General features: G+C 51.7%; 9 protein-coding genes across 9 annotated transcripts; 7 read left to right on the forward strand and 2 right to left on the reverse strand.

The window, feature by feature from the left end:
• Nucleotides 1-689: 689 nt before the first annotated feature.
• Nucleotides 690-2168, forward strand: DSM5745_07562 (uncharacterized protein; the record flags this gene model as incomplete). The annotated part of the gene is made up of 1 exon (XM_026749578.1): nt 690-2168. The coding sequence occupies one exon, from the start codon at nt 690-692 to the stop codon at nt 2166-2168; it is 1479 nt and encodes a 492-aa protein (XP_026601610.1).
• Nucleotides 2169-2725: 557 nt separating this feature from the next.
• On the reverse strand, nt 2726-4693 carry DSM5745_07563 (DUF3176 domain-containing protein; the record flags this gene model as incomplete). The annotated part of the gene is made up of 2 exons (XM_026749579.1): nt 2726-3172; nt 3221-4693. The coding sequence occupies 2 exons, from the start codon at nt 4691-4693 to the stop codon at nt 2726-2728; spliced, it is 1920 nt and encodes a 639-aa protein (XP_026601611.1).
• A 1205-nt stretch (nt 4694-5898) lies between these two features.
• DSM5745_07564 (fungal specific transcription factor domain-containing protein) lies at nt 5899-6786 on the reverse strand (the record flags this gene model as incomplete). Its single annotated transcript, XM_026749580.1, has 1 exon — nt 5899-6786. One exon carries the CDS (start codon nt 6784-6786, stop codon nt 5899-5901), a length of 888 nt encoding a protein of 295 aa, XP_026601612.1.
• Nucleotides 6787-7722: 936 nt separating this feature from the next.
• DSM5745_07565 (MFS transporter) lies at nt 7723-9464 on the forward strand (the record flags this gene model as incomplete). Its single annotated transcript, XM_026749581.1, has 4 exons — nt 7723-7835; nt 7891-8141; nt 8207-9084; nt 9132-9464. The coding sequence occupies 4 exons, from the start codon at nt 7723-7725 to the stop codon at nt 9462-9464; spliced, it is 1575 nt and encodes a 524-aa protein (XP_026601613.1).
• A 972-nt stretch (nt 9465-10436) lies between these two features.
• On the forward strand, nt 10437-10857 carry DSM5745_07566 (putative quinol monooxygenase; the record flags this gene model as incomplete). Its single annotated transcript, XM_026749582.1, has 2 exons — nt 10437-10458; nt 10571-10857. 2 exons carry the CDS (start codon nt 10437-10439, stop codon nt 10855-10857), a joined length of 309 nt encoding a protein of 102 aa, XP_026601614.1.
• A 1051-nt stretch (nt 10858-11908) lies between these two features.
• DSM5745_07567 (alpha/beta hydrolase) lies at nt 11909-12922 on the forward strand (the record flags this gene model as incomplete). Its single annotated transcript, XM_026749583.1, has 1 exon — nt 11909-12922. The coding sequence occupies one exon, from the start codon at nt 11909-11911 to the stop codon at nt 12920-12922; it is 1014 nt and encodes a 337-aa protein (XP_026601615.1).
• A 786-nt stretch (nt 12923-13708) lies between these two features.
• On the forward strand, nt 13709-14692 carry DSM5745_07568 (ankyrin repeat domain-containing protein; the record flags this gene model as incomplete). The annotated part of the gene is made up of 1 exon (XM_026749584.1): nt 13709-14692. The coding sequence occupies one exon, from the start codon at nt 13709-13711 to the stop codon at nt 14690-14692; it is 984 nt and encodes a 327-aa protein (XP_026601616.1).
• A 571-nt stretch (nt 14693-15263) lies between these two features.
• Nucleotides 15264-16327, forward strand: DSM5745_07569 (uncharacterized protein; the record flags this gene model as incomplete). The annotated part of the gene is made up of 3 exons (XM_026749585.1): nt 15264-15304; nt 15361-16055; nt 16125-16327. 3 exons carry the CDS (start codon nt 15264-15266, stop codon nt 16325-16327), a joined length of 939 nt encoding a protein of 312 aa, XP_026601617.1.
• Nucleotides 16328-16736: 409 nt separating this feature from the next.
• Nucleotides 16737-18557, forward strand: DSM5745_07570 (cytochrome P450; the record flags this gene model as incomplete). Its single annotated transcript, XM_026749586.1, has 6 exons — nt 16737-16962; nt 17018-17109; nt 17162-17195; nt 17255-17453; nt 17515-17907; nt 17975-18557. The coding sequence occupies 6 exons, from the start codon at nt 16737-16739 to the stop codon at nt 18555-18557; spliced, it is 1527 nt and encodes a 508-aa protein (XP_026601618.1).
• Nucleotides 18558-20009: the final 1452 nt, after the last annotated feature.

Here is a 20009-nt window from a genome sequence, read left to right on the forward strand (position 1 = left end):
GGAGTTTTGGTGTTCTGGGTCTTGCTAGGAAGGAAAGAGGAAGAGTGTTTGGGGACATAGGCTGTGCTTCGTAAAGAAAGTGATTACGCTGCCACGAGAGCTACATGGTGATGCATGCCCTTAAGTTGTGAGCTTGTTGCCGTGAATCTAGAACGGCTGTCAGAGAAGAGGCTAAAAATGAAAACTTTGGTCTGATGGTGACTTCGCAACTCCCGCTGTGTATAAAAACTGGGAATTAAAAAGCCGAGAAAAGTTTACAGTGGAAATGGAAAATATAATACGCCCATATCTGAATTTCCAGACATCGTGTTGACCGTCTCCGGTAAAGGCTCTCACTTGCCCGTCCACGTAATACACTGGTGAGGTCATCTTCGCATTGTTCAAATTCATCTGACTCTTCCAGCCAATGCTCGTATCCAGAATAACCAGCCCAACTGGTGAGGTCATCTTCGCCCTCAGAGGAATCACAAAGAGATAATCGCAAAGAGAGCTCAACGTAAACGACGGCATATCATCTTACATCATAGCCAAACTCAGCATACGTGGCTACGAAGTAATTGTCAACATATAAAAAAATGGTTGGTCTCCTCGCAACCCGCAGCTCGTCGGCACTCCTCTTCCGTCGCTGGAGCTTCCACCTGGGCAGTTCGCAACGCAAGTCTTGAATTCACTCTACTTCAGAACGCACAATGGGCCTATACGAGAGCGTCATCGACACTGCCGGGACGATCTTCGGGGGCGCAGATGACAGATCCCTACGCAAACTACTCTGGACCGTTTTCGAGCGCATCAAACGTACGCCAGACCTCATCAACCCTAATCTCCTTGTAGAGACTGTGAAAAGTCTCGCGTTCTCTGTTCTGGGGTCTATATTTGGAGCGGTCGGGAGCGTCTCAAGCATACGAGAAGCCGTCTTCCGGAACGAAATCAACGCAACAACCCTGATCCTGCTCAGAGATAAAGCCGGAGATCTCGCCAAGTTTCTACTGGACTTTGTGGAGGTTGCGAAATGCTACTACAGGGCGGACGGATCCCTCCAGAGTGGCCTGGACGACGAGCATGTGCTGTACACCGAGTTCAACGAACTTGACTTCTCCAAGGACAGGAACAGACATGCTGCAATATGTCAGATGCAGAGATTGGCGTTGTCGGTTATTTACATTCTCCAGAATCTGCTCACGCCGGTCGCCTTCAAGGATATCAAAATGAGTGAACATACCAACCTCCAGAGCGACCGGGGTATAAGGCTCCAGGAAACCTACACTACAAGAGATGGCACGCGATCGAATGGGGGAGGCAACAATAGGAGCAGGATGGAAGAGCGGCACAAGAAGATGCTCGATCCAGAGGCCAAAGCGGCCATCAGCGACAATAATGAGAAATGGCTATTCGTCAACGGGATTGCCGGAGAGATGTTTTGGCTCGAGCTCGCCTGCAACAAACTCAAAGCTATGTTCCATCGGAACATCACGGGCGTTTTCAACAGGGGCGATGGTATCCTCTGGGATCTTATCGAGTGCTTAGGGCAGAGAAGCTCATACGTGCAGAATCCTGACATCAACGCCACAATGCTGAAGAACTACCGGGATGGAGTTGTGAAAGACCAAAGAACAATGATTGAACACACAAAGAGCAGCAAGATATCTCAAGAGCTTCTTCGCACGAAGCTCTTACAGACCCTGAATGACCATGGTAATGGAAATCGGCACATTGTCATGATTGCTCATTCTCAGGGTTGTCTTCTCCTTCGTCATGTTCTGGAGGACTTGATCATGATGGCGGCTGGGGACGAATATCTCAGACGTACAATGAGAAAATGCCTTTGTGTTTTCACCTTTGGCAATCCAAGCCTACACTGGAAAACCCAGAAGCCACATCCCAGGCCCCTAGGAGAACTTGATGGGACATACCTCAGTTCACATGTCCTTCGAACCGAACACTTCGCCAACAGCGGGGATTTTGTAGCAAAGCTTGGTGTCCTGAGCGAAACGAGTGACTATGGTCTGGACGAGGTCTTCATCAATGAGGAGGAGGCCTGGATTGGCCATCTTTTTGGTACACAGTACAGTATGAAACCGGAACATTACAAGAATTCGAACAAGCATCAGTCTTGGCTTCTGAAATGTTGTTTTGGGACGAAAATATCGGACGTTATTGCCCGCAATTGAACGCCGAAGGTATCGTTGGTCAGGACCTGCTTGGTTAATCTATGACTTTTAAAAGGTTGACAATTGTTTCGACTGCCTTTTTAGTTAGTTGTTTCGTGTATTCCATAGCTGCCAAGTTGGACGAAGCAGAGATTTATACCTTGGTGGTTGTCTACGAGTATTATGTATGTACATGGCGATCTCTGAGAGAAGACTACAGTGGAGTTACTTACTCAAGCCATGCAGAGTGCTTTGCCTCTGTTTCGTGTTCAGTTTTCAAATATACCATAAAGATTCAAGGCGCTGCGAGCCGCCAAACAGTGGCTGAGTCGAACTTAGGTACCTAGGGTTAGGGTTGGCGATCTGTACTACCAGTAAGTTCGTGACATACTATTCCAGGGTACCAGGGTTTTGCTGATTTCGTCGGGATTTATAGGCATAAGAGCTTTATGTGGTGATAAGCTCCTTGCAGGGCCCATGGCTACCTCGAGTAGCTCTGCCGCGTATGGCGTTTATCTTTATCTAAAATGCGTACGCGAGTACAGCGAACCTGTCTGATATACCACCCCAATACACAATCAAGACCTATCCAACATCAGCCCCCTCTGCTCGTCAACCGCCCTAAGCCGCACCGTGATCCCCTGCGCCACCTTCTCCATCTGGTCCGCAGTCTCTGTCCTGCTGCTGGCATCCGCATCCTCAGCCTCAAACCCATTAAGCCCATGGAAGAGCACGGCAAGCAGAGACGACTTCCACAGCGGCAGCTTCCGCCGTCGATTAACAAAGACCGTCAACCCCAAAAGCACGATTCCAAGCGCCACCAGCGCCGCGGGGAGGATAAGCAAGACCCAGTCGACAGAGACATAGACCTCTGAGACGTAAGCTGTTCCGGTGACGGTGCCGTTGCTGGCTGTTAGCGCAGCCTTTGTGAACGAGGCGGCGACGTTGGCCATGACGGCTTCCAAGCCTGTATTGATGATCTTGTCGACGTTGGGGGAATCAGACTGGCTTCTTGAGACGCGAGTCTAGAGTGAGTTGTTTTTCATGTCGTAGACCCTGCTTGCGTTGCCCACGAGATAGTCGTCGATCATATACCATTTCTTAAAGAAGAAGGCAAATTCGGATTTGTTGGCGTACACACTGCCTGCGTCGGGCTCGGTGGGGATGTTGACGAGCGAGGGGGCAAGGCTGCTCTCAGGCCTCCAGCACCACTCGTTGTTGCCCCATTGGTCTGGATGGGAATTATAGAAGAATCCACCATAGTCGGTTGAACCGATATCGAACGAGGCCGTTCCGTTGGAGACGGAGATGTCATATGTCTGGAGACAGAGAGCAAGTGCGCATTGCGTGCACCGCTTCACTTCCAGTGTGTCCCCCAAATGCGACAGCGGAGAATATCCCGTTGTTTTATTGCTGGCCAGGCCCAGTTCAGTATGGATAGCCACGAACTGCGGATCGCGGATCCCGACATAGGTCTTATTGTGAGGCCATATTTGATACTCGTAGGGCGACCAGACTATGTGCTCCGGGACTGTCAGGTGTCTCCGAGGCGTGCCGTCCGGCAATGTGCTCAGAAAAAAGTCAAGGGTTGCGTTAAGCGAGTCCCGCTTTGACGTGGTGATGGAACAATCCGTATACGACGTTGGCAAGCTTGTTGTTGTGGAGATGCTGGTGCAGCTTTCATGCGAAGTACTGTTGGAACAGCCCTCGTAAGTTACTTCGGGCTCGGGGGTTTCAATGGGACCGTTGGCGCCGCATTCAAAGGTTGTCGTAGACGTGATATCTTCGCATTTGCTGCACATCCCCACTGACCGGTAGGTCGGCCACCTGCAGTTCCCCGATGAGCACGTCAACCGGGGTTGCAGGTAATCAGAGGACTCGGTCCAGACGCCAGTGTATACAACATTTGCGACGTCGGTATCTTCGCGTTCGGCGCTGAGCAAGTCCGGGTCGACATAGAATGCTTGTTTTGCGAGTGCGCGGCTCAGGTCGGATGTGTCGGCCGTCTCGCGTGTCGGGTAAGTGATAATCTGCTGCACAAAGGGGTCGTATATCAGGGCTAGAATCATCAACAGCGCGCCTAGCGATGCGAGCGACTGGCCCTTGTGGTCCAGGATGATAAATAGTGAGCCCAGCGGCCCTCGACTGGCGCTGTCAAACAGCTGCATGCCATCCAGCTGCTTTCCCTCTTTGCAGAACCAGATCCATTTTAACTGGCCCATACACTCCCCAATGACATATATAAGGGACGACTTGGATGCAGTGGCAAGGATAGAAATAATAGCGTTGAGGGTCAGCCCGTATGCAAAGCTCGGGCGCGACTTCTGGTCAAACGCTCTGAGAACGCCGACAATGGCGGCGAAACAAAGCATGCTGAAGATCATCGCCACGGCCTCCCACAGCCATGTGCTTAACATGATGGACGCCCACGTATCCGAGCAACTCGCATGCTTCTTGCTTGGTTTCGCTGTCAAGGTCTCGGGACTGGGCGTCCGAGGAACGGGCTCGTACGCGGGCGGGTGGCCACCAGCAGCCTGAGGAGACATCTCGTCCCGTACGATGCAATCGTATTGGAATATTGTATGCACATCGCATGAACTCTGGGACGGGGCGGTACTTTCCTTAAAAGCCCGCTTAGGCGGACTGGGCACATCACAGCCTCGCACACTAGCGAAATACGATAAGCCAAGCCCTTCCAGCCCTAAATCAGGAATGCCCTGACGCTTGGCGATAAAGCGGAGCACGCCTAATTAAAGCTGACCGTTTGATTGGACTACAGAGTCAGCGACGGGTCATACTACACGCTTCGACGAATGAAACCCAGGTGATATGCATCCCGATTCCATGGCGAGGTCTGGACATGAGGAAGTGAAGTTGGGACTCACGGACTGTGGCGCCGTGGCTTAGGACATTAATAAAGACGCCAAGGCAGGGGACGAGAGAACCCTGTGCGATTGTTAGCCTCTGCCATGGCTATACTGTGTTGGTGGGACAATGCAACTATATCACCTGGCAGTAGCGCCTGAAGAACCAAAAATCAGTGATTGTGGTAGTCATAAGACCGATGTCCAGAAGACCCAGGCAAAGTTGTCGGTATTCTGACAAACTACCTATGTCTGTTTAGGGTATAAAAAGAATAATGCTTATATTTGCAATGCCATTCGCCGTCGACTTTTTGACAAAACCGCCAATCTATACAGTACCATACTAGAGTATTCGGTGATTCATCCCTTACCAATCGCGAGTTCATAGCAACAATAGAGCGCTAAATCATGGATAGACAAGCTTAGCCGAACCGGAAGTAGACCAAATCAAGGACCAAAAACTTTGAAGGGCCCGTCAAAGTTCTGCTGGGAACTCCCGTGATACATTAGCCAGGCTATCCATTGCCTTACATGAAAGGTCTAGGTTATTATAAATCAAGAACATGCGTACGTACCCAATTAATCAGATCCGAGTCCATCCACTCGCGTATATCCGTCAGGTTGTCGAACAAATCTCCAAACGGAGAGTCGGTGCTTTCTGCTGGGGGATTTTCTGTTCCCACCTGAGCCCTAAAGGAATCAAGTAAAGAATTAGTTACCATGATTTAGACTTGGTATAACAACTACAAGGTTTGGAAAAGGTGGGAATAGCGTACAGATGTGAACGCCTTAATATCCGATAAGCCCTGAGACAAATGTTACTTCTGCGCGAGAGGTCATGCATCCGGTCAACCAGGGCTTCGACTTCCTTTCTGACAGAAGGCAGGTCATATCCCGGGCCTAGGCCCTGGCTTCGTTCTGCATCCACTTCCAACGCAGGCGGCGTATCCTGCAGACACGCGGGAGCTAAGCGCCACGGCGGCATGGAGCGCCTTCAGACTGGTCACCCCGCTGAGCAGCCATGTATAATTTCGCAGGAGCGGAGCTTCGTAGAGCAGCCTATGGATGGATATCAAGGCTACGCTGGAACTGGCGCAGCGCTCTCTGGATGCGGCGCGGAAGCACGGTGCTTTTAGGTGGGCGAAGGGTCGGTGGAGGAGGAGGTAGAGGTGATGCGCGTATGTCTGCAGGGTGCACCAGAACGCGTAGCTGTTGGAGCCCAGGATGTTCGGCGAGCCGTCAGGCATGTAGGTTGCGTCCCATTGTTTCTGCTCCGCGGCAATCGCGGCGTCGAATTCTTGCAGTGCGCTCTGGTCTAGACGCGAGGGGCTGGAGATATGGCGGCAGATTCGCGTGCAGAGGTGGAAGAGCCGGAGCTTCGCTAGCATCATTGACATGTGCGTGGGCTCGATTCGATGCGATCGCTGTGTGATTCCTTGCTCGGTGATATCTGAATCGTCGACGTCTGCTGGTGGGACGGCCTTGATGTTCAATAGGTAGGACATGTCGACGTCTCGGAAAAGTATGCCCTGGTACGTGTGGAGTGTCAAGAGGCCAGCCCAGCAGCGCCGTCGTCTTTCAGTCTCGATGGGGTTCAGGCTGGGGCTGTCCATGTTGCACCGCAATGCGATGCCGATGTTCAATGCCATCCCTAGCAAGGCCCAGCCTTGGTCCACGGCCTCATTGTGCGAAGGGTTGTAGATGATCATTAGCAAAGCCTCGAATGTGCTGAACCGGTGACGGATGAAGAATTCGTCCTGTAAGAGACAGGTCATTGCGGTGCGGAGAAGGCGCCGGGACAGCGAAAGGGTGGCCGGTGCTTGAGTCGGACTCGAAGGCAGTGGCGACTAAGACTGCGCCAGTTTGGAATCACTTTCGTCCAGGGTATGCAGGGCCAGAGAGCACAAGGCAAAGAGCAGCGCCAGCCAATGGAGGTCGACGTCGTGTGGTCGGTGCATGAAGGCTGTATATTGCTTTTGAAAGGTCGGACCATGGAGAATGGGAAACAGAGGAGCGATGTTCCTGAAGAAATGAGACAGAAGGTAATCGCAAGAGGATCTAGGCGGGAGAGAATCGATGAGTTCGTGCAGAGAAAGGCGCGGATTGATTCTTAGAGATGGAAGGGCGTCGTGAGCATCATCCTGCTCCGGCCCTGGCCTTTCAAGCACTGTCTCCCAATGCGAGCTCGATTCAGATGCCGGCAGCTCCGGCTGTCGAGGCAAAGCATTCACAGAGTTCTGGCTCGCTGGAGTATTGCACGGCCCAGTGGACATGGATCGGATCTCGTAGGAGCAGCTGGCCTCACGCTTGCGGCGCTTGCAAGCGCCGCACGGATGCTGACGATCGCATCGTAATTTGGCGCGTCGGCATTCCTCGCAATTGACGGCTCTGCGGTTTCTACGGTGACGTATGGGAGTGGGAGCCGACATGGTCGTAATTTCAATGAGAAGTCCGACGTGGTCGGAGACAGGAGACGGAAGAGACTGGCGGGCGCTGGGCATCAAGGGAACTCATACTCTGGACAGGCCCACTTAAACCCGACCGGCGACCGGGAGCTGCAGTGGCAAGCCGGACTTAGGGCCTCGGGATCTGAATGGGATCGGACCTAAGTGGGCCTGTGCTATGCGTATAGATCAGAATGTGTGATATAAACCCCCAGCGCTGTCCTGGAGACTTCTTGTCTTGACTGTCAGCCTTGAGGAACGACGACCATGGAGACTTATTTCCAGTATAAACGGCTTCAGCAGCATGTCCGCCAGCAGCTGTTGACTCCGAAGAACAGCTGCAGCCCGGGACACACCGTCGGCTCTCCCTATCCTGCAAGGTAAGTCTCAAAATGGCTCAGTATGCCTCGTGCTTATTCTGACATGAAAGAGTAGCTGCGAATTGAGAACTCACCAAAGCGTTCCGGAGCTGCCAGTTTCAGAGGACCTGATCCTTGTCAGCTGGGATGGGCCTAATGATCCATTCAACCCTGCAAACCAGAGCACTACCCGGAAGCTTTTCATGACTGTCCTTGTTTCCCTGATAGCCCTCGCTGTCTCTGCCGCATCCGCAATTGATGCTTGCGGCGTCAGAGAATATAGTGCGCACTTCCAGGTATCCGAAGTCGTTGGTTCTCTCGCAACAGGTACGCCTTCTTCCCAGAGTCGCTCGTCCAGTAAAGAATTTGGCTGATCTTTGTTTACTCACAAGCTCTCTTCCTCGTCGGCTTCGCGTTCGGATCTCTTCTCTCCGGCCCTTTTTCCGAAATGTTTGGACGCAACGCGGTCTATATAACAACCATGCTCCTCTACCTCCTCTTCATCATGGCATCCGGCCTCGCGCAAAACCTGCATAGCCATCTTATCTTCCGCACCCTCGCCGGCTTCTTTGCCTCGACCCCGCTAAGCTGTGCAGGCGGCACGGTCGCAGACTTGTGGGATCCAATCGAAAAGACCTACGCTTTTCCTGTCTACGCTATACCAGCATTCACAGGGCCCATGATCGGGCAGGCCATTGGAAGCTATATCCCAGAAAAGCTAGGCTGGCGGTGGCTGGAGTGGATAATGCTAATAACCGGAGGCGCCGTCCTGGGCTTGGTCTTCCTATTCCAGCCAGAGACTTACGGGAATCTGATCCTGCATTGGAAAGCATCGATACTGCGCCAGGAAACAGGTGATAAACGATACAGAGCCCCCATGGAGATGAAGCAGGAGAGTCTAGCACAACGGCTAAAGATCTCTGTCTCGCGTCCCTTTGCAATGTTCTACTCCGAGCCCATCATCATCCTTGTCTCACTCTATTTGACCGTTATCTATATTATCCTCTTCACTTTTCTCGAGGGCTACACGTATATCTTCGGCGAGATCTACGGCCTCTCGCAGGGCCTGACGAGCATTTGCTGGACTGGTATGATAGTTGGAGACTTGCTTGTCGGATTCCTAGTCCCAGTCGTGTATGCGTGGACTAAACGGGCCTATGAGCGCACAAAGCCTGCACCCCTCGCCCCTGAGATGAGGCTATGGTACGCAATGCTCGGCGGTGCGCCCGCTGTGCCGGTCAGCTTGTTCTGGATGGGGTGGACCAGCAAGGTAAGGTCCCAGAATACATAGAATCAACCGATATTGACTTTCACTAGGCGTCGATATCAATCTGGTCCCCCCTCGTCGCCTCGGTTCTCTTCGGCTACGGCATAACCACCATATTCATCGTCGCGTACATGTATCTCATCAATACGTACGCCACCTATGCAGCCTCCGCGTTGGGATTCCTGGTGTTCACGCGGTATGTGGCTGCGGGGGGTGTGACTGTTGCCGGAGGCCTGATTTATCGCGCACTCGGGGTGTTTTATACACTCACGATTCTGGGCTCTGTTAGTGCGCTGATGGCATTTGTGCCCTACCTGCTGTATATCTATGGACCTAGGATACGCAAGAGAAGTAGGTATGCGGTTAACATTAACGCACCGTGATGCTGGTGATTGTGTATAATGCTGCATAATATCGGACTTTCGGTTATATGGCAGCGGTTATGATAGAGCACAGTTAGAAGATTTAGAGTTCGAGAGCTGCACACATAGGGTACCATATAGTATGCTTCAGTTGATCCATCCCTCAGATCTAGACGAGAGTCTATGCTACCTAGTAGGACAAAAATATACCAGGCTTTAAGGCTTGGAAGATATACTGAAGAACAGCGAAAGGTTGGTCTATCGAACGTATTAGGTTGTTCCCAGTCTTTCAAGGTTCTATTCAGACACACACAATCCGAGCGCTATACAACCAGAAGCCCTTGTTGGCTTGTGCCCTTTGCAGTGAAAACGGAATCTATTACTGAAGGTACAGGGCTTACTATGCCATGAATCAGATTCCGGGATGTATCAAAGCGCTGGCCGCAGTGTCTGTTTCCTGAACAACCATGACAATGGGACCCTTTCGTCGAAAGCCCAATGGAAAATAGTGTAGGTAAATCTAATACTGTCACTCTGACATTGCCCTGATACGGTAAGCGCGGACGTTCTGATAGGGCTGGCATCGAGTGTTACCCTAACACCAGTGATCATTGACAGATTTAGGGCACACCTGCCATTGCTTGAATCTGTTGAGCACTGTATACAAGTTGATGCAATATAGCGGGGTTCATAATGAAAGATCCTGTTCTAGGTCCCCTCTACGAGGAGAGGCAAATGTATGATATGCCTATGGTACAATGCCGTATTCATGAGAACGCATGCGTACATCACAGTCTGCCAGGGCACAGGACACTGACTAAGCGCCTCACCGGAGCAAGCGGTAGCAGCAGGCAGTATACACCATGACGTCAGATCACGGGACCTCGGTAGTACCCCTCCATTCAAGGCCACAACCACGCACTCCCACCTTTACTGCGAACCATACAATCAACCCCTCATCAATTCCGAACTTCCATATCCCCATCAATCAAAATGGTCTACACCATCGTCGTTCGTGCGTTCTCGCCCATTGCCATCCCTACCTCCCCTCCTTCTTTCTCCCTCCCCCACTAACCAACCCTTAACCCCTCACCACCTTACAAGCTAACCTATCTCACTAATGGTAGACATGAGGGCCAAGCCCGACCAAGAGAGCATCTCCAAGCTCGCCGCCAAGCTGCAGGAAGCCTCAGCCGTCTACTCCAAGGACAAGGAGACGCTGTCCTGGTTCGTCATGCAGTCCGTCCACGACCCGCAGGACTTCACCATTGTCGAGCGCTACCTTAACGAGGGCTCGCAGACGTACCACCTCAACAACCCCTACTGGAAGACGTTCGACCCCTATGTTATCCCGCTGCTCGAGAAGGATATGGACCTTAGAAGGTTTGAGGAGTTGGAGGAGGTTAAGGTCTAGACTTGCTATTGCGGGAGAAGTTGGATTTGCATGGATATATGTATCTATATTTCACCAATAGAGTTCTGATCACAGCTCATCTCCATTAAGTATGCATTGTCTAGATGTTCAATACATCTGTTGAGGGCTGCGGCTTCACTAAATACCAAAGGCAATGTGATTCTCCTTGTTTCCTCGTCTAATCGGGGTAGATGCTCGCGATTTTATACACCGCTCCTCTTTGTATGTTTAAGAAAGAATCCTGATTTGCAACAGTGTACCTCTTGTACATCGACTACCAAAATCACTGCTCGTATCGAATCGCAGCCACAGCCACATCCACTGTATCAGATACTACGTACTTCAATGTATGCCTACCTTTACGTGGCACCTGACCTTCAATGTTGGCTAGACTGATAACAAAACTCACTCCATCTGTATAATTCGCGAGTTTCAGTCCCCTCTGCACGATAAGAGGGCTAATAGCTGATCGGCCATACTTTTTAGGCCACATGCGATATTGGTAACAGACTGGCGTCCACGTGCTGCGGCTCCAAATGCGGCCCGTGCCACAACCGTTCTGCATGCAACCTTGAGCTTAACCCTGAGCCTCATCATCGATATCCACTCATTCACCGGAGTAGCTCGGCTGCTACAATCCCGAGATACAGCAGTTCGCCATTCCCAAGCGGATAGTAAGATAGGTTGTTGCGTTCCGTCAGTTGAGCATGAGTGTACATGTATGGATACGGATCCAAGTCGCAGTTGCTGGATATACCTTCTCAGCACTCGAGAAAAGATGATATGGTAGAAAAATGTTCTTCGGTGTTTGTTCCAGAAAATAGATCATGAGTCCTAGATTATTTCACCCCACCACAGTGTTATTGTGGGGGAGGGGTCTCCACAGCCCATGACGCTCGGCAATGACTTTACCCATCCCTACCATGATATAACTTCAGCCCTTCGCATACGCATACGCAATCACTAGTTTTACATACAACAACCCGGTATATCAGCTAGAGGATATTGCCCCCAGAATATCATCGAAAGACAGTAAATCCTCACAACCACCATGAAGCCCACAAAGTCCCAATTCCCCCCCGACGGCAAAACCCTAGTCTACTCCACCGTCGCCGGCCACCCCATCCACATGGACTACTACCTCCCGCCTCGCACCGCCACGACAACAGATTCCCTCCCCGCACTAATCTACTACCACGGCGGCGGGATGACCACCGGCTCAAGACGCGAAGCCCCCTGGCCAACCTGGATGTACACCCACTGCCAGGAAAAAGGCTACATCTTCATCAGCGCCGACTACCGCCTCTGCCACCCAGCCAACGTCCTCGACCAGATCGCCGACGCAAAGGCCCTCTTCGCGTTCCTGGATAGCCCTGCCTTCGCAGATCACCTACCACCCACCGTCTCACTGGACACGGCCCGCATCGCCGTAACCGGCTTCTCGGCCGGCGCGTACTCCGCCCGCGCGGCGTGTCTTTATGCGCGTCCTAAACCTGCTGCGCTTTTATCTGTTTATGGCCTCGGCGGGGATGTACTAGCTGATCACTGGACGCGCGCACGCCCGCTGACTTCGATCGCGAAGCGCTTTGACTTGAGTGGTGTGCCTGCTATCCTGGATGATAAGACGGTCGTCAGCGAGAGTAGCTTTGAGGAAGGCCGCTTTGCGCTGACGGTCCACTGGGAGGTTAGCGGGACGTTTCTGGACGGGATCTTCCAGGCTCCTGGGCTTGGTGCGAAGCTGGATGCGCTGCCGTATGAGAAGAGGTTTGATGCTATCCCTGATCACTTGAAGCCCGGCGTGCTGCAGGCGTTCGTGACGCGGGATTATCCGCCCTCGGTGTTTGTGCATGGGGCTGCGGATGAGGTTGTTAGTCCGCAGGAGAGTCGGTATCAGCATGAGCAGTTGAGGAACTTGGGTGTGGAGTCAAGGTTGCTTGTTATTAAGGGCGGGCCGCATGGGCTGGAGTTTTTTGAGCGGAGTGAGGACTCACGGGTTGTGAGGGATTCGATGAAGGTGTATGGAGAGGCTTTGGCGTTTATTGATGGGATATTTAAGAGGACTTAAAGAAGAGTTCTAGCCTCGTGGTTCGTGGTAGTAGCTCGGTTGTAGCCATGAACGTTGCCTACATATCAATGGGCCTCGATGGTGGTACCATACACTTGACGCCGGGCCGCCCAGGGGAATGCCACCATCCATATATACCGTAGAGTACCCGGTACCTATACTAGTTACCGTGCCAGCATACCTAGCCCTTTACTGCGTATCTTAAATGGACTGACCCATTATCCCGCACTCTGTGTGCACTACTCAATCACAGTTCAAGTACAAAAATATGGCCTGGACTGTACCCTAGGCTTACTCAAGTACAAGTACCATAGGCGCCCGTTTCACTAGCACAAACTGCGATACTCAACGCAGTATCTCTTCATGCATACAACTGATATCTGTGAAGAGTATGTACATTACGCCGTCTCTCATCTAAAACCTCCGAACAGACATCTAGTACGCGGAAATGAGATAGCACTAATCCATATTATACAGTTTCCAGCGAGCCTAAATCCTTGATCCTCAACCTACTGCAAACACAACTTGACGACTTTATAATATCATAGTCTGGACTCCACCAAGGGATGCTTCCACACTGAGTTCACGTGCGCGCTACCCTGGGCCATAGCTAGCGCCTTTCAAGTTTAATATACCGGAGTATTCGGGGACCTCTTATGGAGTTAGCGTATATCCTAGCCAAGACTCCTGGCCTTCCATTTAATGTGGGCTTTCCCTCCAGCTATCATTGTCTGGATACAAGCCCTCGTCCTTCGTTTAGCTTTGCATCTCAACAGCTCCACCACAATGACCACCGCACCCAATGACCCCGATAGCCCTGACAACAATGACCCTCCCAACATCGACTACCTCCCACCAATAAGAAACCCCGCGGACGAAGAAAAACTGCGCCAGTTCGCGCGCGACACGCGCTACCCCGCCAGACAAGAAATCAAACTGCACCGGGCGATCCGCAGAAACGACATCGACGGCGTCCGCACCGCACTCGCCAACGGCGTCTCCCCAGACGGCCGGTTCTGCGGTCTCAGCCCTATCACGCAATGCCTTCGCTACGAGCGGCCGCACATCATGCGTCTGCTGTTCGAGCACAACGTGAGCTCTCCGCAACCCTGCACGCCCGAGAACGGGTTCGAGGACGAGATCCTCCTCGCGGCGGAGAAGGGGAATCTGGACATGCTCAGCGCGCTCGTCGCGTACCGCGAGGAGAAGCGAGGATACCGTAGCCGTGGGTTCCACTTCAAACCGGGGTATATGGACTATGCGGAGCCGATACATGCCGCTGCGCGGGGGAACGAGGTCCCCGGGTGTATTGGGTGGTTGTTGGAGCGGGGCGCGGATGTGAATGAGGAGACGCCGCGGTGGCGCACGCCGCTGCATTTTGCGGTGGACCGTGAGACGGCGAGGGTTGGTGTTGTCCGGTATCTGTTGGGCATGGGGGCTGATGTGGATCGTGTGACGGATATCGGGGAGACGGCGATCTATTTGGCTGCGGATCGGGGCAATGGGCGGGTGGTTGAAGAGTTAATGAAGTGGTCGCCCCGGTTGGATGGGAGGGTTGAGCCGGATGGAAAGACTGTTTTGCATGCTGCGGCTGCGAACTGTTCACTGGAGGTTGTCAAGCTTCTTGTTGAAGGTGGGGCGGATGTTTATGCGAGGGATAAGGAGGGCCGGAGTATACTTGAGTATGCGAGGGGTAGCAGGAGGATCGAGACTGTGGACTGGATTATGGGGAATACGACGTTGGAGACGCTTGTTACGGAGGTTTTTTGATCTTGCACTTTTATTTAGAGTTCTCTGATATACTGAATCTTGTTGATCTGGATCTCTCATTTCTAAGAACTCTGCTGCTATCGGTCCCTGGGTATCTGTGCCAACTGTGGAAGATAGTCAGTTTACAACTTGGAAAGTTTGAGTTAGGGCTAGGTTGTGATATGAATGCAGGAAATGTGATGACCCGACGCAAGCATAAGCGAAAGCATGAGGCAATTGCGCCCAGATCAGCAAGATCGCCTCATATAGGCTTCGTTAGTTGTCTACCTCGATTGCTTTCTTTGTCCTTGTTATGCATGTCTGCCATAGTACGAACTTTGTTCCAAATTGTCTGTCTCTCGAGGCCATACCCTTCATTGTAGCATGCGACCCTGATAGTACAAATAAATCCTTCCCCTCGTTGCTACATGCCTGGGAGTCCTTCGGTATGTGCTCAAGTCAGATTGCTTTCATCCAGCATGGAGTTCCCAATCATCAGTCAAGCACCTAGACTCCAGCTCCGACTTCGCCGACGTTTCCAAGCAAATTTTCCAGGCTAGCCAGGAATGGGGATTCTTTATTGTCACCAACCATGGTATTAGCGGCACCAGTACGGAGAGGATGTTCACATTGGTAAGCTAGCTTGACAGGCGAAACATCGTCTAGACTGAGTTAATGACCGAGGACAGTCGCGCAAGTTCTTCGACCTACCAAAAGACGTCAAGTGCGAGAAACCTCTCAATGAGCTCGGTGTTGGATATGACGACCATAAGGCCAACGGGTGAGACTCATTTCGTATCCAATCCAGTCAATAAGCAAGCTAAAGTGCAAACGCGAAGATTTGCCGCATCAGAAGGGATGGCATTCGGCCTTCCGGCCGGCCAGCTTGCCCAGAGCTCAAACATGCACGACTGGTGGGACAGCGTCAAAATCGCCGAGATAGAAGCATTCAAAGCTCAATGCAGCGATCTGACCTTGCGTCTCCTTTCCTGCTTCGCCGAGCACATGGACCTACCACGAACGTTCTTCGAGACTTCCCATAAACAAGATGCCGGCCTATTACCTGGCAATGCCCTCAAATTCATGAAGTACCCCACGCTATCAGAGAAGCCAGAAAATGCCTTGGAGCGTCTATCGGCTCATACAGACTGGGGCACCCTCACGCTCCTCTTCACCGAGTCGCCGGGTCTAGAGATCCGTGGACCTAATAATGAATGGCACGATGTCCCCGTCGTGCCCGGCGGGATTGTAGTGAATATCGGTGATCTGTTGGAGTTTTGGTCTGGAGGGCTGTTGAAGTCTACTATGCATCGCATCTCATGGGAGAAGGTTCCGATTGAGCAGGACCGGTATAGCATGCCGTATTTTGCGCAGCCGAGTTTTGGTATGGACTGTAATTTGCTTCCAAGGTCCACTCGCGGCTTCAGGCTAACGATGGCTTGACTGTATCTAGATACTGATCTTCGACCGTTGACCGGGACTTTGAAGAGTGATCTGGAGGCTGAGTCGTTGACGTACGAGGAATACTACCATACGCGGATTAGGTTGACTTGGGGGAATGTCTTGGACGACGAGGAGAAACCGGCGAAAATGAACAGAAGGCTTGCAAAGTATTTGGATTTGAGGAAGAATACGGCGGGTGAACATGTCAAGTAAGTGTTGTTCTGGAGGTAGTGCTCAAGATTATAACATAGTTACCGTACATCTGAAATCTTCACCACAACCTCTTATCTTGCCATCGCTACGCAATGCACCCTACTGCTCGAGTCCATCAAGTCAAGGAACTAGAGCACTTTAGCGTCCTGTCCAAATGGCTTGTCCCGGGCCTAGCTGGCACCGTCTCTCACGGTCGTTTCAGGTTTATTTCAGCGTAAGAATTACATTAATCGAAGCAAGTTGGTTCGCCGAGTCTCGAGGCTGACCGTTACCGAGTAGCTAGCTTTAGCATAAGCCGATATTAATCCCATGGCTAGCCAATATTACCCCGCGGTATTTAAGATCAAGGCTCCTCTCCCCCTCCAATATCCCTCCACGATAATTCTACCATTGCACAGTTGTTCAAATGATGGGGTCGTTATCCTTGAAGGATGCACTCACGCCTTCACTGGGTCAAGCCGCATTTATTGCCTTCTTTGCATACTGGACCATCTGGATAATCTACACGCGATGGCTCCATCCCCTTTCTAAATTCCCGGGTCCGTTCTGGGCCTCTGTCTCGCGGATTTGGACCGTTCTTCACGTTCTTCCCGGTGATGCAGAGAAGAGGCAAAGAAAGCTGCATGAGAAATATGGTTCGTCTGCGACCGAGAGAAACATCGGATGATTATGCTTACAAGGAATGGATAGGGCCCATTGTCCGCATCGCACCCAACGAGTTAATCACCAGTGACCCGGCAGCTATCAAGACTCTCTACGGGACTAAGGCGGGTACGATGAAGGTAAGTCCTCAATATTTATGGATAGAGGGAAGGGTTTACTGAAAGACAACAGACGGATTTCTACCTCGCATTCAGACCACCATGGGGTATACGCCAGACCCTCCATAACAATTCCCCCGGCCCCAGCTAACCAGCCCCTATTCAGCACGTTTCCCCGACCACTTCAGCTCCCCCGGCGGAAAAGAGCACGGCGACCGCCGCCGCATCGTCAGCAGCGTGTACTCCATGTCCAGCATCCTGCAGTCAGAGAGATACATCGAGGCGTGCATCGACGTGTGGGAGAGGAAACTAGACGAGATGGCCGATCGCAAAGAGTCGTTTGATCTGTGGCTTTGGACGAGAATGTACGTCCCTCACACTATTTCTAGAAACCCCTACTCGATATACTGATTCCGGGTGATTTAGGTATGCATACGATGTCATCGGCGAGCTCTTCTTCAGCAAGATGTTCGGCTTCCTTGAAGCTGGTCGCGATCACCTAGGGTATATCGCGGCGACGGACGACCTGATCCCCGTGCAGTTTATTGCGGCGAATATGCCGACGTATGTGCGGTCGCTGTTTATGCTTACTGGTATCATGCTACCCAAGGTTCGAGGGGCGTTGAAGGCATTGGATAACTTAACTGAGGCGACGGTGGTAATGATCAAGAAGCGGCTGGCGGCGCTGCAGGTGGATGAACCAGATGCGAAACCGCAAAGAGCAGATATCCTCGGAAAGCTACTTGACATCTCGCATCGAAACGGCAAGGAGGTGGATTTTGAGCTGGATGATATCAAGATGGAGTCTTTTGGGGGGTTGTACGTTGCACCTATCCTACTCTTCTACACATTCGTAGAAGGAAGATACTGACATATGCATGGCCAGCTTCGCCGGCAGCGAAACAACCGCCACAACCCTCACCGGCATCCTCTACCACATCCTCCGCAACCGGGCCGTCTACAACAAACTAACCTCCGAAATCGACGCCGCAACGCAACGCAACAAACTCAGCACGCCGCATATAACGTACAAGGAAGCCACCGCGCTCCCGTACCTCGTCGCGTGCATCAAGGAGGGGATGCGCATGCACCCGGTCAACGCGGTGTCGTTCCCACGTCATGTGCCTGAAACTGGGTGCGCCGTTGCTGGGTCCTGGATTCCCGGGGGCGCAAGGATAGGGGTCAACATGGCCGTCGTGCACTTTGATAAGGGTGTTTTTGGAGATGATGCGGGTGTGTTTAGGCCCGAGCGGTGGATTGATGGGACGAGGAATCCCGTGGAGATGGAGCGTCATTTGTTGAATTTTGGGATGGGAAGTAGGACTTGTTTGGGGAAGAATGTGAGCCTCCCTATTCCTTGTGCAATGGATGTTCTGTTTGGATCATGGAATCGATTGCTGATTGCCGCAGATATCTCTGTGCGAGATATACAAGGCTATCCCGCAGCTACTGAGACAGTTCACGTTTGAGCTGGGGAGTGAGGAAGAGATGAAGACGAAGTCGTATTGGTTCTATAAGCCGGTTGCTCTTGATGTTAAGGTTTGGCGTCGTTAGTTGCAGCATGCACAGCTCTTAGCTTGATCTCGAATACAGCCTTGCTCAGAGAGTGGCGGAATAAACAAGATCACGGGCCACCTGTCCCAGTAGCCCCACTAGTAAACGGCATCGTGGGACAGCACTACCCGAACAGGGCGCTCTATTAAATATGAGTTCGCCACCTAAACATCTACCATTATCCGGATTATCCTGGCCTGTTAAGCAAATGTTTATATATCCCTACGGAGGGGTTCCAGCTGCAGGGTTCTTTCAATGCTGACTTCCCCCTTGGCATCTTCTCTTATACCACCAAGTGGCACGTCCAAACCGTGCTCATCAGTTTCTGATTATATCGTGCACAAACAAAGAATTAACTGGCCTGCCGAAGTCAATCTTGCCAGGTATATTACTAATATCCATGCATGCTCATTGCTGAGGCGTGGCGTATTCGACCAATTCGAATAGGGCCTTCGCTGGCACTTTTGTATAGTCATATTTCTACTTACATCGGCTCTTGATATTCTACGGTATCACTTGCCGCAGGGCACTTTGCCAGCTGTAGCTCGAGTCTACTTCATGCGTCTAGCCTGGCATATCATCAGCTAGGGATTACTATCACTTCCCCGCTTGGCCTCAGCCCTAGCTAACTATGATAGGTAAATCCTTCACCTGGATTGATATGCCGACACTTGTTTTTCTCACGGACCCTGGCGAACCTTAAAGGTACCCCTACCATGGCTCTTCATATTGCCATACTCCTAACCCTCGTGTTTGTACCAATTAGTTATGTAATGCCAAATATAGCGGTGGCCCCGCTAAAAGGAGCGATTGTGAGCTAAGTTCTAGGGCATTCAATTCCTCCACCCTTTGCGCTCTATCCCCTGGCAAATCCAGTCCAAGCACTCTTGTCTTCATTCTTATTGGAAAACAATAGAGAAAGTTTGATTCAATATCAAAATATTCAGTCTTGACCCCTTGGCCACCCTCGTATTATTGAGTTTGGCCCCCATTAGCAGCCGTTCGCCAAGAACACCCACCTCGTGGAATTATTTTGGCAAGCCACCTCGTTTTCGAGAATAATGATCTGCCTCGTGGTATATTCGCTAGTTTCGTACGAGATACGGGCCCTTATTCGTTGAATTATGGTCGAAGATTTGAGGGAGGGCTTAAGCGCTGCCAGTTCCGGCCGTGGGTAGCCCTAACTCGGTCCCGGTCGGGAGACGGCCGTGTACTCCCAGCTGGAGGTAGCTCGAACTTGCCAGCTCATGGAGAGTACATAGATACTAAATAAGAGTCAAGCATATCTATTCAAGACTCCTACCCATTCCGTCAATGCCCATAATGAATCCGCGTTGAAAATCGCGATCGCCTCGTCACGGATCACC

This window comes from Aspergillus mulundensis, assembly GCF_003369625.1.
Source record: "Aspergillus mulundensis strain DSM 5745 chromosome Unknown scaffold_8, whole genome shotgun sequence".
NCBI classification, from domain to species: Eukaryota; Fungi; Ascomycota; class Eurotiomycetes; order Eurotiales; family Aspergillaceae; genus Aspergillus; species Aspergillus mulundensis.